Genomic DNA, 17,573 nt, shown 5'->3' on the forward strand with positions numbered 1-17,573 from the left:
CATTTTAATCATCGTGTTTGTTTTACTGTAGACATGTCAGGTTATCTCAATGCCACATGAAGGTGTCGTTAAACATTTACCATAAGAACAAAGTCTAAAGACACTTTTAAGTCCTATTTATCATCACTGGTGAGACAGATTTAAACAGACTTTATGTCTTTTAAACGTTTTGTTTTCACAGAGACACGGGAGTTTTTTCATGTGTGACCCTGAGGTCAAACTCTGCTGCCATAACAGCTTTAAACAAAGACAGTGTTGTCACAACATGTTTAGTTTACAAAACAGCACCATATTTCACAATATATGAAGCCTGACAAAATAATTTAATAAAACAAATTTGTGTAGATTTCATACCTGAAATGATTCTAAAGATTTTCCCTTTTGTTATGAAGTAAACATTCTACTCAAATGATAAATGAAAAACATTGCATCTCCTTAAAATATTCTTTCTTACTTTGTTTTTGTATATAAAAAAAAATCACCTTGCATTCATTTATGTAGCCCAGCCTAGTGAGCACAATCAGCAGCTCAGCACTTTTGTGAATTTCCAGTTTGTGTCTCCTCCTCCTGTGTGTGTTTGTGTGTGTGTGTGTGTCTCAGCCCAGGTGGATTTGTCCAGCAAACATGGTGATGAGCAAGATGATGGTGAAGCCTGACAGCAGACCAGCGTTCTGGATCAGGAAGAAGACGATCTTTGTGGAGGTTTTCTTCTGTTCCCGTGCGATGTTGTCCATCTCTGGAAACTGTGCACACGCACACACGCACACAGGGACACACACACAGGGACACACTGTTATATAAAATGAATAATTAATAATCAGTAATATAAAAATGTTTTAGCAATGAATCACAGGACATGTAATAATAATAATATATGTAATATTTGATTTTGTTTTACCAATCCATTCTGTGTTCCTTTATGTTTAATATCCCATAAATAAAAACTTTTAAAAAAGGAAAATCAAAGGGAAGGGGATTGTGCATCGCTGGTGAATTTCTGTCATTTGGAAAGTCGTGAAATTGTTTAATTTCAAACAAACAAAACATCAGGATTTTCAGTGAATCAATAACACAGAGTGTGGCCCTCTGGTGGCCATTAATGGTACTGCGGGCGGGACCCGAATAGAATAGAATAGAATAGAATAGAACAGCTTGCTCCTCTTTCATTCACGTTATCCTGTGATGGAAATGCAACGATTGTTGTCATGTGACTCACCATGTCCATCTGTGATGGATCATGTGACTCACCATGTCTGCCAGTCCAATATACAGGAACATTCCTCCAGCGATGGCAAAGATTACGTTGGGGGCAAAATTGCTGCCCAGGAGAATTCCAAACACGAGGCCCACGTAACACGACACCGCCGACAGCAGGTTGAAGAAAATGGCCTGAGGGACGCTCATACCAGAGTTCAGGAGGATCACAAAGTCACCTGCAGCCGCACACACACACACACACACAGATCTCTTCAGCCAATCACATGACAGCAGTCAAAATCACTAGATTAGAATAAACTAGAGAAGAGTAAGACGTACATGTTGCTGCTTTAAGGTAAAGACTTGATTGATTGACACATTGTCAGGTAGAGGGAAATAAATAATTAAGGCCTTCATTGTAAAAACAGCACACACTTCATTTGTTTAACAGACATGAAGATGCAGGTTTGACTGGAGAGTGTGAGGTTGTGAAGAGGTCACATGATGGTCACATGATGGTCACATGATGGTCACATGATGCATGTTCACCACTCACCCAACTCATGAGGAAACTCCTCACACACGATGGCAGTGGACGTGCTGAATCCCGTCATTACAGAGACGGTGAAGGACGCTCCGATGGCCAGGCCGTCAATGAAGTTATGCACGGCGTCGCTCAGCGTGATCATCCACGCAACCGTCTTTATGCTGGACACGCGCTTCCCGCGCAGCCACTGACACATCACAGCAGACGAGGGCTCGTCCTGAGGACAGAGGAGACGACGGAGGAGACGAGATTAAAGAGCAAACATCACAGCAGACGAGGGCTCGTCCTGAAGACAGAGGCGACAGAGGAGACGACAGGAGGGAGGCGGCGGAGGAGACGAGAAGATTAAAGCAAACATCACAGCAGGCGAGGGGCTGGAGTCTGAAGACAGAGACGTCAGAGGTGACGACAGAGGAAGACGACAGAGGAGACATGATTAAAGACCAAACATCACAGCAGACGAGGGCTCGTCCTGAGGACAGAGACGACAGAGGGGAAAGGGAGGAGACATGATTAAAGACCAAACATCACAGCAGGCGAGGGGCTGGGTCCTGAGGACAGAGGAGGTGACAGAGGAGACAAGAGAGGAGCGACAGAGGGAGGCGAGATTAAGAGCAACATCACAGCAGGGAGGGCTTGTCCTGAAGACAGAAGCGACAGAGAGACGATGAGGAAGGCGACAGAGGAGACATGATTAAAGACCAAAAGCATCACAGCAGGCGAGGGCTCGCCTGAGGACAGAGAGGCGACAGAGGAGACATGATTAAAGACCAAACATCACAGCAGGAGGGCTGCGTCCTGAGGGACAGAGGGAGGCGCAGAGGAGACAAGAGAGGAGAGCGAGATTAAAGACCAAACATCACAGCAGACGAGGGCTCGTCCTGAGGACAGAGGAGGCGACAGAGGAGACAAGAGAGGAGACGAGATTAAAGACCAAAAATCACAGCAGACGAGGGCTCGTCCTGAGGACAGAGGAGGCGTCAGAGGAGACAACAGAGGAGATGAACGTAGAGTTAAGTGAACAACAGTCAAACACACATAACGACACACACAGCATGTGTGTTTAGTGAGCAGCAAAGATAACACACACTGCTGCAGTATCTCATGTGGTCATCAGCTCACTCTCCCACACCAAAGTCCATAGAGAAAATCAAGGTTTTTATCTCTGTTGCCATGTTTGATGTGTTTGTGTCACTGAGGAAAATCAGAACAAACTAACGTCACAAAATGACATATTTGAACAATATATTATATACATCTTTGTAAAATTGCAAATTTTCTCAGTTTAACACGTCAAACCCAGAGAAAGCAGCTTGTGATATGTTGATATGAGGTTTTATTAGCTGAGCCTTTTGTTCAGTGGCTAAATTGTAGAATAGTGTCCATGTTTTCAGAGAAACTCGGCTGTTCCTCAGTAGACAGGTTACTGACCAACCCTGTTGGCAAAGTGTCATTCACAGATCTGACTCACTAAAATAATCCAGCAAATGTAAAATACACAGACTTACAGGAAGTCACTTTCCTGCAAAGTAAATGTTTTAATTACAAATATAAAGGGACAACTGTTGTTGTTGTTGATGTGAAACCAGAGAAGAAGCAGACTGAGTGTGATTCAGCCTGCAGCGACAAAATGTTCTTTCTTTCAGTCAAACAAGGCGTCCTTGTGCTCGACTTAGACAATGTCCTCCTTTACCAGAGGAGGACGGATCTGAAGACAGATCCTGTACATGTTCATCCGCTCTAAGTCAGAGCACGGCTTTCACCATTAAATATTAACAGAAGCTCTAATCACTGTGTTGCTTCCCGCCCGGTGACTCACAGAGGTTCACTCACAGCTTATCATCCCTCACTGTTTCTTTTTTTTACGAGCTTATCTGTTCAAGATTAAGCTACTTAGTTCAATGAAAGATCAGTGAGTACAACAACGACAACGACAACAACAACAACAACAACAACAACAACATGGTGCGAGTGAAGTGAGGTGTGACATGATCAGAGTGTGTTTCCTGTACCTGAGGAGACGTCATGTTGGTATGTTCCAGACTGCTGACGGTGCTGATGCTGCTCACAATGACCGAGTCCTTCTTCTCCACCACGTCTCCGTTCTCCTGAGAGAAGTGACTGTGGCCGTGCTGAGGACACACAACAACACGACAACACAACAACACAGCACGACAACACAACGCGACAACACAACAACACAGCACGACAACAAAACAACACACATCACAGCACGACAACACACAATATAAATCAAACTGTCATTTCATTTGAACAATGAATACAGAAAAGTAGAAAACAATAAAACATGGACTGATATTTAGACGTTTGAAGAGTTACTTGTTCAGTAAAAATAGTGACTAGTTTTTCTTGATAAAAGTTTGTCATCTTTATAAAAACAGTTTACAATAATTCAAATGTGTGAACATTTATTAATTCTATTTTTTAACATTTATTTCAAAGTTTCAAAAATGAGGTCAAGGTGAAAAATACCTGACAGTAGCAACTTGTGTGGCATAAAACATCTAATGTCATAAAGAGAAGCAGAGCCAATAAACCAGGGCAGGTCATTGATAGATTTGATAAAAGTGACGTTACCTCATGGTCCATGCGCAGAGTGATTTTCAGAATCTTTTCCACAACAAACAGGATGTAAAAACCCCCGAAGATTCCAACTGCGTTGGACACATAGTTATCAGACTTGGGGTCAAAACCCAGAGCCTGTGGATTAACAAAATAAAGTTATTTCCACTCTTTTATGGTAAAATATTCTTTTAAAACCTCTTCTCTGCACCTCTGGAATGAGCTGAAGCACAGCGTTGGAGAAGAGCGTCCCGATGGCCAGGCCGATGAAGTAGGTCAGGATTTTAGGGAAATAAGATTTCCTGGTGAAGGGAATGAGGAACAGGCCGAGCAGAGCTGCGAGGTTGATGACAGTCACCGCCAGAAAACCATAACCCCACACTGTTACCAAAGAAAAGAAAAGACTTTACACTGTTACCAAGGAAAAGAAAATACTTTACACTGTTACCAAAGAAAAGAAAAGACTTTACACTGTTACCAAAGAAAAGACTTTACACTGTTACCAAAGAAGAGGAAATACTTTACACTGTTACCAAAGAAGAGGAAATACTTTACACTGTTACCAAAGAAGAGGAAATACTTTATGCTTTACTTGACACTCTTATTTTTCTTGTGCCTCTTTCTCTCTGGACTTTGGTTTGGGAGAGTGAGCTCTTCACAAAGACTTTGTTGCTTTTCCTGTTAGCAGAGTCATGATGAATATAAATAGAAGAGTTTTAATGTGTTTAATACATTTTTATATTTCTTAAATCTTTTGTGTAACGGCAGTAACCAAATACATGTGGAGCTCAAATACACAACACTATTTATTTGCACAGTTCTTGTGTCCACACGTCCAGTGGAGGAAACAGCATGAGCCACGAATATGAGAGTGAACAACAGTCACACTGGGCTGTAACTGTGTCAACAGAGTTGGACCTGGGACAGGAGGACAGTGCCTCTGTGGTCCATGAAGGACGGTGTCTCAGAGGTCCATGAAGGACAGTGTCTTCGTGTCTCTGTGGTCCATGAAGGACACTGTCTCTGTGGTCCATGAAGGACAGTGTCTCTGTGGTCCACTTCACATCTGAATGAAATGGAACTTCAGCTAAGTGTCCACAATCTTCCACGTCCTCCTGGTTTTTAGGGTTCTAAAAAACACAGAAATAATGTCTTCCAAGACCTCCCCTACACTAGATGGCGACATGCTCCCACTTCAGCTGCTTAATATTTGGCTTCTACCAGCAAGAAGTGACATATGAGACCAAAACAACTCAAAACTTCATTCTTTACGCTGACAGAGCATAAATTCAGTCTCTCTCTCAGTCCAAGAGTAGACTTTAAAAAGTATTATTTTGAGAAAGTATTATTTTAAGAGTAGACTTTAAAAAGTATTATTTTAAGAAAGCATTATTTTAAGAGTAGACTTTAAAAAGTATTATTTTAAGAAAGCATTATTTTAAGAGTAGACTTTAAAAAGTATTATTTTAAGAAAGTATTATTTTAAGAGTAGACTTTAAAAAGTATTATTTTAAGACAGTAATATTTTAAGAGTAGACTTTATAAAGTATTATTTTAAGAAGTAATATTTTAAGAGTAGACTTTATAAAGTATTATTTTAAGAAAGTATTATTTTAAGAGTAGACTTTTAAAAGTATTATTTTAAGAAAGTATTATTTTAAGAGTAGACTTTAAAAAGTATTATTTTAAGACAGTATTATTTTAAGAGTAGACTTTAAAAATTATCATTTTAAGAAAGTATTATTTTAAGAGTAGACTTTAAAAAGTATTATTTTAAGACAGTATTATTTTAAGAGTAAACTTTAAAAAGTATTATTTTAAGAAAGTATTATTTTAAGAGTAGACTTTAAAAAGTATTATTTTAAAAAGTATTATTTTAAGAGTAACTGCTGCTGCTATTGGTGCTGCTGCTACACTCTAATGAATGAAGATTATTGAAGTACATCTACTCTGTTCTATATTTAATTGATGCTAATAAATAAATCCATGGTAACCTTTAAGATGAGTCTTACATTCACAGGAGAGAAGAGGTTTGACCATGCATTCATGTCTGTGGATGAGTGAAAGAAATTAAAGGAAAGTAAAGTTAAAAAAAAAAAGTAAAGTGAACTAAGTAAAGTAAAGGTAAACTAAGTAAAAAAAAGTAAAGTGAAGGTAAACTAAGTGAAGAAAGTAAAGTAAAAAAAGTAAAGTGAAGGTAAAGAAAGTAAAGTAAAAAAAAGTAAAGTGAAGGTAAACTAAGTAAAGAAAGTAAAGTAAAGTAAAGACAGTAAAGTAAACTAAACTAAGTAAAGACAGGATTCATGAAATAAAACCTCCATGAACTCTGATTTAGTAGAGCAGACAGTGTGTGTGTGTGTGTGTGTGTGTGAAGCAACTCACCAGAGTAATCCAGTGTGGAGGGGGGGGTGGGGTGGACATAGGGGCAGGAGGGCAGCAGCACCTGGGTCAACACTGCAGGACAGATCGTGTCCAGATGTCCCACAGTCAGCTGACTGTCATTAGAAAGTCCAAAGTGAGACAAGATCTGTGCAGCAGAGAGACACTGGAGAGCAAGAAGAGATTATTAGAATATTAATATTCAAATGAATTAAAAAGATCAGAGCAAAATAACAACAAACTAAAGTAAAAAGATCAATCACCACCTTTAAGTCAAACCTAACTTATACCAGAGAATTCATTCATTTAACATCATGTTTTATTTATGAGCATTAGTACATTTGGAAATTGAAAAAACTGTAAAAACTAAATTAGGATTGAAATAAACTCTATTTGTCATTGACGTAAAAAGCATTAAAAAATATCAACTTCAAGGGAGAAGTATTAACAACTAATACACAGTATGTATTGTTATTACGTCATATGAGAATGAATCAAAACCAAGGAGCTGTTTAAAGACACGTAATGATCTGATATTAATGTCTGTGACCATGTAAAGAGTTCACCTGTCGGTCTGACAGCGGGTTTCCTTCAAACACGGACTCGGATCTTCTCTCTGAAATCAGCTGCAGCAGATTCTCCAGATCCTTCGTGGAGATGGAAGAGTTTTCACCGTAAAAAGTCAAAATGTTCTCCAGGAACAGATGAGCGTCTGTGCCGTGGAGCAGCGCGGGGGAGACCGCCTGGATCCACGCGACGACGACGACGACGACGACAACAACAACAACAACAAGAGGAGGAGAAAATCTGGAGGGAAACATCTCTGACTTTGTTTCCTCTCGTGGATCAAACCGCGTGTTCCTCTGAAGACGTTTCACACGAGAACTCCCACTGCAGCATCGGCTCCATGGCGCACAGGGGCGCGTGGCGCGGGCTCTTGTGCGCGTGTTTTCAAACTTTTCCTTCCTGTTGCTCTGTGTGTGTGTGCGTGCGTGTGTGTGTGTGCGTGGACCAGGTTCAAAGATCACTCTGCACAGTCATGGAGAGGAAAAATGGAGCGCTCACTGTTCAAAGCTTTGTATTGTGTCATCATACGCACAAGCATACACACACTCATTGACATAATGCATTCCATAGCTCCTTAACCTTAACCCTGAACCCTAACCTGAACCTCATTAGAACCCTAATCTTAAAACCAGGTCTTAAAGGGGGCAATTCAATCTATTCATTAAAAAAACTCTTCATACATTGATATTATGTGGCGAACCTAATGAAATCCATCAGAGGTGCATGTGCACAACACAGTCTGACTAATGCAGGTGTCTTCAGACAGAGACGGACAGACAGACACACACACACACAGACACAGACACACACACACACACAGACACAGACACAGACAGACAGAAGTCTAAATGTGAATTACAAAGTAAAACATCATCACTTTTATGACACATTTAAATATTGATAGAAGAAAAAAAATATGTTGACTGAATTTTGTAAAAAGACAAAAGAATTGTCTTTCTCTTCACGTCTGAGGCCATCTGCAGTATCGTCACGGTCCACCAGTGGGCCTCGGCCCACACTTTTGGAAACATCGGGATAACGGTTCCTAAGCAGGGGTCTCACACTCACATGACCTGGCAGCCAATGAGCGCCTCCTCTGGTCAGGAGGTGCAAGTGAAAAAAGTGGGAAGAAAAGTCATGTAACGTCATCAGACTGCTGGCCTCTGACTTTGGTGTGTAAATTGTGGTGTGGAGCCATGCAGGAATATCTAGAAATAGCACATCTTACTCTCACACCCTCACAACAAACACACAGTAGCAAGAGAGAGAGAGAGGACACAACATTGCAGCTGAATAATGCCATCACACAAACAATGCCAATCTGATGACATGTATTATCATATCAATAGCACCACCTAATGGCATTGTTCACAATCTCACAATATCAAATCCTCAAGATAAAAACAACAATGTGACAACAATAACAACAATGCACAACAACACACACACACGTATCGCCAGTTACACATTACAGAAATTCCACTATAATTCAAACAACATGTAAACTACATGATCAATGACAAGTAAAATAAATTAATAAAAATAATTGAGAGCGACGCTCTGCGCTCCTTCATGTGCACAAACCAGTGACCGCCCTCGCTTCAAATCAACCAATGAGAAGCGTATCAAAGTGTTTATTTTGGTTGATCTACCTCACAGAGGGGAGAGAAAGCTGAGTGAGCTGCATCGAGTTTGGGGCCAAGTTCTCAAACTCTACGTTAGAAGTGAGTGAAGCACACTGAGTTGATAAAAATGCAATTTGTTTACAGTTATTAATTGAATTCACCTATATGAGTTATCAATCGATGCATGCTGTTACTGTGAATTATGTGTTATTGTAAAATTACTGAACTGAGAGTAGCGAGAAATGTGCATTTTGTGTTTCTTGTTTAGAAAAGGAGACAGCCACTACTGTTGTTTGTTTTTAGTGGTCAACATTTGTAAAAGTGAAGCCAGAGGGAAAACAGAATTTTATTTTATTTCATTGTTTAATTTTTGTATATGGCAATTTCACCCTCAAAATTAAAACCTTAATGCTGGGCTTTCTTTTTATTATAAGTTCAGTCATGGACTTATAATAAAAGTCACACACACACACACACACACACTCTCTACAGGAAAGGCAGCCTTCAAACACACGATCAAGAGAATTGACCATTAAAGTAGTAATGGATTAATCTACGCACCTTGTGCTCAAACCCTAATAATCCAGCCCTAATTTATTATACTGAATGAATTTGTGAAATACACTTTAAATATTATATGTAAAGGTTTGATAGTCCAGAGATAAACGTGTGTAGAACTGTATCTCCCTGTAAATATAAGAAATGAACGATATTAAATGATATTATATTGTAAACATCTCAGGTCAAACTCTCTCACCTGCGCAGGACGTCCGAGCTGTAAATCAGCTCATAAATCAGCTCATTAACCATTAACTAACAGCGGTGACCTTTGCAGATAGAGCGTGGAGAAGTCACTTTATTTATGTCATAACAAGCAGAGGAAGAAAGCTTTAAAAGACTTGAAATGTCACACTTTAGGTTTCATTTTATTGATATAACATCAATAACTGGGTGTTTGTTCTGGACGTCCTGCAGAAGACGCTCAGTGGATGGAATTGCCTGATGAAATAAAGATCAACTGTGTTAATGAAATGTTAGTTAAAGTCATATTATAGAAGCAAGGCTGCAACAATTCATCCATTCATTAATCAATCTCAGCTCATCTGTTTTTTCACATTCTTAAATTAGAAAAAAAACGTTTTTACTCCATGTCTGAAAAACGATGGACGACTGTAGATTTACCGTAAGTGATCGCTCATCAGTCAAACTAACACTTTTATTTTTCCCTCAAGGCCACATGGTGGTGTAGTGGTTAGCACCCTTGTTTTGCAGCAAGAAGACCCGCGTTCTGATCTGCACGGAGGTCACATGATCGCCGCATGTGCACGTGGGTTTTCTCCGGGATCTTCCCACAGCCCAAATATATAATAAAGTAATATCTTATATTTTATTACTATTATTATTATTAGTGTTAGTAACTGTGTTCCACTAAGGTCAGAACATGGAGTCGCGTTCTCTCAGCGAGTCTAAAACCATCAGCTGTTAATCAAACGCTCACAACCAGCAAAGTAAAGATTAAACATTAAAGTGATGATGACGCAGCAGGAAACAGAGACTCACGTGTGTGTGTGTGTGTGTGGAGCTCAGTACACGTCAGTTAAAGACGTGACGGTCAGCGACGCCGACAGTTCCTCCGCGCTGGTCGGACGCCACGCGTCAAAAGTGAGCGTCATGTTTGTGGAAACCATGAGGAAACCGTTAGAGCTGAAACGTCCGGGGACTTTTCCCACATCGAGCCAAACAAATGGAGCCACGCAGGCAGAGAGGAGGGTGACGCTGATGCCGGCGGCGTTCTGCTGCACTTTGACCTGCAGGGACAAAAGCTTACATCACAGCGACATCCCATAATCCCGGCCTAATCAACTCTAACTACATGTTTGACTGTACGTGGGAAGAGAAGGATAAAAAAAGGGTTTTTCACTATTATGATCAGAGTAGCTGAGGTTGTATGAGGTACTGACGCCCCCTGCTGGCCAGTCTGCAGTCTTACTATAAACATAGAAAAACAGATTCAAGACAAAAGAAAACCACTCACTCTCCCACACCAAAGACCCCAGAGACAATCACAGCACACAGGAGTTGGTGATCCACTGCTGTAACACAACCTGACCACCAGAGGCAGCGGTGAGTGAAGCAGCAGCTCTTTGCTGGGACTGAGGAAGCAGTTTAGAAACTTCTGTTTCTTCTTTTTCCTCCGCTTGTCACTGAGGCAGAAGCTGAAGCAAGATTTCTGCAGAGCAACTCTTCCCAACTCCTCAGGAGGATTCCAAAGTATTCCCAGGTCACACGGATACCACATGGATCACACATGGGTCACACATGGATCACACACGGATACCACATGGATCACACATGGGTCACACATGGGTCACACATGGGTCACATGGATGACATCATGGGTCACATGGATCATACATGGTCACATGGATCACACATGACATGGGTCACAAGGGTCACACATGTCACATGGATCACACAGGTCACACAGGTCACGGGTCACACATGGGTCACACATGGATCATACATGGGTCACATGGATCACATGGATCACACATGGATCACACAGGTCACACATGGATCACACAGGTCACACACGGGTCACACACGGGTCACACACGGGTCACACACAGGTCACACACGGGTCACTGGGTGATTCTCCTTCCTGTGGCACACAGACAACAAAGACGTAGAAACAGTGACTGACTGTGATGTTGGGTCTCTGAAGGCCCTCGGCGTCTTTGGGGGAGGAAAGGAAGTGGTGGTTGGTCGGACCCTGCTGCGCACCACTGCTGCTGTCCTCCAGGTGGAACGTTAGCACGCAGGTGAAGCGGGTGCAGTGCCCACATCCTGCCAGCAGGGCGGCGACTGGCTGTTTAAAAATGGCCACTGCGCCGCCTCCGGGGACCAGGAGCGGGTCAGACTTCAGCGTGCACACGGGCTGGAGACGAGACCAAGAGTAAACGCTCACCTGCAACACAAAAACAATCCGTCCAGGGTTTTTATACACCGCTCCACATGACAGGGTTGTCACAGGGTTGCAGGTTGTGTGGCCCTCTTCAAACTTCTATTATATTGTAGACCTAAAATCCAAGTTACACTGGTAAAAGTTACTTACCTAAAGTAAACTTTAAAGTTCAAATTAAAAATGTTAAACTATTCTCTTAATCACGTTCCACTTGATGTAAATAGATGTGTGCATTTAATATAATGTTGTGTCTCTGTGGATTAAAAGCCGTTTCTTCTATTTTCCATTTATTTAATGTATTTGTCGTGTGTGTGTGTGGTTTTTTACACAAATGTAATGAAATGACTTTTCCATTTAAAACAAACCACAGCTCTGAGCTTCAGGTCGTGACTCAGGTCTGAGACGGCGTAGATCAACAGTGTGTCTGCATCTTCGAAGGCAACAGGAAGCACGGCGGCGAAGAACGTCTGTGCAAAATAATGAAGCATTTTCCACTTCCCACCGAACTCTGAACACAACAATCAAAGATTATTTTATAACACTGACGTCTATCACCAACAGAAAAGATCAGAGTTCAACCTTCACTCACCGATGGATGACCAGGAGGGCGCCTGCCAAATATCATTGAGCTGCCAGTAAAGAGCGCCCATAGTGTGACCTTTGCCCTCTATGATCTCGGTCCGACTGCGGCGATAAAACTCGGTCTGAGTCTTCACACACTGAGCCTGCATGACCTGCACACAGGAAACATCCAACTACTACATGCACGTCGTCATGGAGACAATGTGACGATGTCATTACAAGGAAAACAAACCAGTTTTACTAAATCTGAAGTCCAACCATGCAGACTGTGGTTGTGTGTACCTGTGTGATGTAGAGAGTGTGTGTGAATGCTGTGAGCGGGTCAGTGGAGTTGGGCAGGTTAAAGTGTAACGCTGCCTGCTCTAACATCTGCTCGTTCCCGCTCTCATGATGCTGACGATGGGAAACAAAGTGGCTGCTGTAGCTCCAGTCTTCTTCTGTGGAAACCTGACACACAAAAACATGAACATGAATGTGTCATGTTCTAAATATGTGTCTCCAGTTACAACCCACTGCTTTAAAGGTAACATTTGTTTACTCATTTTTTGTATTTCTCTCTAACCTTTGGCCTTATTAACATTAGGGATTATAGTTGTTGTTAAATGATCCACAAATTGTTCCTCGTAGAAAAAAAAAGACATGAACATGTAAGACAGTTGAAAAAGACGGCTGCACTGACCGGCTGCAGGGTGGAGAAGGAAGGCCAGGACTGGAACCCGTATTCTGAGGCCAAGCGTGTGCGGGGAAACGTGCGCCAGTCCCAGCAGTCAGAGACGTAGTTGTAGAAATGAGTGTCACCGTAGTGAGGATCGTAAGGATTCTCTGAAAGCCATCCCTCCTGCTCTGATTCTACACCGTTTGTTGGACTAGAGACAATAAAGGGACGACTCTGGTCTTCCTGAACACAAAGAACACTGTTTCACTTCATCATAATCACCACCCTTTATTTTTTAAATTGGAAACTTTCCACGTGAATTAAGGGGAATCAAATGTCAACTGTGTCTCACCGCTCGCACGACCTCCCTGATGTTGTCCACGTACAGCGTCACATAGTCTCTGGCGTACAGCGGCTTCTCAGCGGCTGGAATGTTAAACCAGTTTGTTGCCAGCGCAGCTTCATTTTCATTGTTTCCACTCCAGATTATGATAGAAGGATGAGACTTGAGCCGCTGTACCTGACCATAAACCATAAACAACACACGTGCACCATATACTACATCAACATTTCATTCCAAAGGCATTGTTAAGTGAGTGTGTCACTCACCTGCTGGACGACCTCCTCTCTCACTGTGTGAATGAAGTCGTCGTCAGTGGGATACGTGGCACACGCAAACATCATGTCCTGCCAGACCTGAACACAGGAGACACTCAGCTGTTTCCTCTCTGACTCAAAATAAGTGTTGAAATGTAAACTTTGATGATGACATCGAAACATTGTTGACTTTCTGCCCTTTCGTAACTTTCTTGTTGTGATTGCTTAGTAAATAATGACAAAAACATGTTTCCCCAGGAGCATGAATGAATGAATGAATGAATGAATGAATGAATGTATGTAGGCTTCACAGTCTTCACTCACATCATCCGTCTGAACATCACTTGTCTTACATTTTATTTCATGTATAGTAAAGTGCTGCTGTAACACAAACATTTCACACTTTTTAGGGAACAATAAAATACGTTTATCGAGTAAAAGCTTTGGTGTAAATGTATTTGGTATTTGGTGAGTTGGTGTATATACACACAGTAGGACAGGATTCAACGTACCATGATTCCCACTTCATCACAGATGCTGTAGAAAAGATCCTGCTCATAAACTCCGCCTCCCCAGACCCTGAGGGCATTCATGTTAGCGTCGACTGCCGACTGCAACAAGTTCCTCAAACTGCACGACAAAGACAGACGATCTTCAGCATCGGCATTTTTCACACTCACAGCACAAACCTTTTGAAAGAAATCTCACACAGCAGGAGAGATCTGGTCCTGGAAGGCATGAGCTGGGATCCAGTTGGAGCCCTTGAGGAAAATTGGTTTCCCATTGATGCGGAAATAAAAGCTCAGGCCTGGAGAGTGGACGACAGGCTCCTGGACGAGCTCCACGGTACGGAAATAGACCTGCAATGAAGTTTTGTCTTAGCTCAACAAAACCATGTGATCTTTAAACAATGAGCCAACTCTGACCTTTGACCTTGAGTTCAGGATGAGAAGCTTGTCCTGCGAGACTGAGACACTGAGCTGATAAAAAGGCTGCTGCCCGTGTGTGTGAGGCCACCACAGCTTCACCTCACTGCTCTGGAAGAGGAAGACGAACCTTCTCACAACTTCTCAACAAGACAAGTATGGAAACATGGAAACGTTGGAAAAGCAACCTTGTTGATGTGTAACACAACGGTGTGCGTGGTCTGTCCACAGAGAAACTGTGTGTGGACGTCCCGCTCTGAGTCCAGCTCAGGGACGGAGACGCTGATCTGGACACGGGTCGTCTGAACTGCATCAACGACCAGATCCACCTGGAGTCTCCACTCGGACAGGCTGGAATCTGAAGACATGTGAGGACATGTGAGGACACACAACTATGACAGAATTAAAACAGAATTAAGACAGAATTAAGACACTACTATGACAGAATTAAGACAGAACTATGACAGAATTAAGACAGAATTATGACAGAATTATGACAGAATTAAGACAGAATTAAGACATAACTATGACAGAATTAAGACAGAACTATGACAGAATTAAGACAGAACTATGACAGAATTAAGACAGAACTATGATAGAATTAAGACAGAATTAAGACAGAATTAAGACAGAACTATGGTTGAGGGAGGGTTTAGAAGGACGTACTGTACAGAGGAACAGAGGAAACGTGGAGGAGCTGCACGACGTCAAACGCCTCCACTCGAACACTTTTCCACAGACCCATGGTGGGAAACGCAGGCCCCCAGTCCCAACTGAAAGAACTCTGCTCCTTGGACACAGCAGTGATTGAATATTTACACAAACGGTGAAATAAATCACATCCAGTTGCAGCAAAACTGTTTGATAAGATCATAAAATGAGGGAATTCTGCACTGTGGTTTTCAGTGACTTTAAAGTTGAATCTACATACACCGTCTTTATTCTAATATCTATTACTTTTACAAAAACAAAAACAAAATGTATCAATAATCAGAATATTATCCTGAGAATTATTCTTCATCACTAAGTTCACTTGTGTTATTTTGTGCCTTCAGAGTTTGAAATCATTCATTTGGTTTTGACTTCAGTGACATGAACAAGGACTTTGGCGCAGGATAGTGAGTGCTTTCTAAACTGAAGATCAACTTACTTTCCTGATGAAATTGACATGACAAAGTCCCTTCTGAACGTCTGGAGGACATTCAGGAGGAACTCTGTAGGCAGAGTGAACTTTGCTTCTTTCTGAAGCGTAAACAACCGCAGACTGGAGACAAACTCTCAGCACATTGTCTCCGTCCTTCAGCGAGTCTCTGACCGTGAAGTCCTGCACAAACCCAAACAAACGCTGTTTCAACTCAAAGCAAACAAACGATTGACATCTTTACATTGTGAACACCTACGTATCTGCGGAACATGTTGTCTGTGCGTCCCACGCTCACTCCGTTCAGCCAAATGGACGCGACGGTGTCCACGCCATCGAAGACCAGGACGACCTTCTGTTTGGTTCTGTTCCACACACACAAGTGAGTCAGAACCAGGACTCGAGACAAAACAAGATCCTTTATTACACTCACCTCAGTGGATGCATCACACTGAACGTGGTCGTGTACGTCCAGTTATCAAAAGCAATCCATCGATATGACAAATCATTGAACCTAAAATATGGGTCCTGAAAAAGAAAAAGTAATAATATAACTAATCATTTCACCATTCAAATATAAATCATTACAATTATGAAAAGATAAACACATATAATATAAAACAAAGAAAACTAGAGACTTTAATTCAGTCACCTAAAGTTTACTTTAAGTTTAAATATTGATCAATTATTTTGATTACCATTTTACAGCCTTTTAAATGTGAAGATATCCTGGTTTCTTTGCTTCATAAAAAATGACATAATTCAATAATTCAATTGAATGGTTTGAGAACAAAACATGAATCTCACCTGTGTGAATCTCACCTGTGGTGAATCTCACCTGTGGTTTAATCTCACCTGTGGTGAATCTCATCTGTCTGAATCTCACCTGTGATTTAATCTCACCTGTGGTGAATCTCACCTGTGATTTAATCTCACCTGTGATTTAATCTCACCTGTGTGAATCTCACCTGTGATTTAATCTCACCTGTGGTGAATCTCACCTGTATGAATCCCTGTTTGAACAGAGCTGAGTGGACACATCCGGGAACCTCCGCCGACAGCGACAGTGAACCGTTAGAGTTTGACAGACTCCATTTACCGTCCAGACTCACGATATTATTGTCCACAGAGGAGGAAAGTCCCGATAAAACCGCGACAAACAAACACGACAAACAACCCAGAGCTGAAAGACAAACGTTTCCACACAGAGCTGTCATAACTTCACGTAATAATCCTCAGCGTCTTGGTTTCTTCTTCTTCTTTGATGACAGACGAGACGCATCAATGGCGCGCTACTGCCCCCTTCGGTCTATATATAGCACATACGTTCACAGGATAAACAAATTCTTATTTTATGTTGATAAATGTTTTAAAAAAGCTCTGGTTTCTGTTGTGTTTAATACACGGATGTGGCTTCATGAGCAAGACCAGACAACCGAGTTTCCTGTTTGCCCGTGACGTAACGTGACCAGAGAGTCGGCGGGAGGAGGGGAGGCGGGGCATTAAGGCCATGATTAAGGCGGAGTAACCATAGATATGGGTGTAACCGAGGTGCGGGGCGGGGAGGTCGCCTGAACTTTACATACGATAATAATAACCGTTTCCCGCTCTCACTTTTATTAGAGCGTGGAGCAAGAACAGCGGAAGTCCGCCAACATCACGTCATCACAGAGAGCTGAGAGAACAATCTGTAACAGCGGGAAACCATTTAAATGGGTCACATTTTCCAAATAAATGTATAGGATCAAATTATATTCAAATTAAAATCGAACACTATTGTACACAGGTGTAGAAACGTTCTGATAACAA

At 41.7% G+C, this 17,573-nt stretch overlaps 2 protein-coding genes across 3 annotated transcripts; both read right to left on the bottom strand.

Moving 5' to 3' along the window:
• Window positions 1-253: 253 nt before the first annotated feature.
• slc39a8 (solute carrier family 39 member 8) lies at window positions 254-7,844 on the bottom strand. Its single transcript, XM_044047910.1, has 8 exons — window positions 7,273-7,844; window positions 6,710-6,872; window positions 4,539-4,708; window positions 4,343-4,465; window positions 3,757-3,876; window positions 1,754-1,961; window positions 1,249-1,433; window positions 254-743 (listed from the first exon to the last, which is right to left on the bottom strand). Exons 1-8 carry the CDS (start codon window positions 7,525-7,527, stop codon window positions 597-599), a joined length of 1,371 nt encoding a protein of 456 aa, XP_043903845.1. The 5' UTR covers window positions 7,528-7,844; the 3' UTR covers window positions 254-596.
• A 1,961-nt stretch (window positions 7,845-9,805) lies between these two features.
• On the bottom strand, window positions 9,806-17,225 carry manba (mannosidase, beta A, lysosomal). Of its 2 annotated transcripts, XM_044047907.1 has the most exons (18): window positions 16,766-17,225; window positions 16,198-16,292; window positions 16,024-16,129; window positions 15,774-15,947; window positions 15,290-15,413; window positions 14,812-14,981; window positions 14,624-14,734; window positions 14,406-14,557; window positions 14,210-14,327; window positions 13,710-13,796; window positions 13,453-13,620; window positions 13,125-13,343; window positions 12,728-12,892; window positions 12,453-12,597; window positions 12,229-12,371; window positions 11,603-11,866; window positions 10,459-10,706; window positions 9,806-9,897 (listed from the first exon to the last, which is right to left on the bottom strand). In XM_044047907.1, the coding sequence occupies exons 1-17, from the start codon at window positions 16,979-16,981 to the stop codon at window positions 10,482-10,484; spliced, it is 2,682 nt and encodes an 893-aa protein (XP_043903842.1). In that variant the 5' UTR covers window positions 16,982-17,225; the 3' UTR covers window positions 9,806-9,897; window positions 10,459-10,481. The 2 variants fall into 2 exon arrangements, with proteins under 2 accessions (XP_043903842.1, XP_043903841.1); XM_044047906.1 differs by having other exon boundaries at window positions 9,806-10,706.
• Window positions 17,226-17,573: the final 348 nt, after the last annotated feature.

The sequence above is a fragment of the Solea senegalensis genome, linkage group LG16 (genome assembly GCF_019176455.1).
Source record: "Solea senegalensis isolate Sse05_10M linkage group LG16, IFAPA_SoseM_1, whole genome shotgun sequence".
NCBI lineage: Eukaryota > Metazoa > Chordata > Actinopteri > Pleuronectiformes > Soleidae > Solea > Solea senegalensis.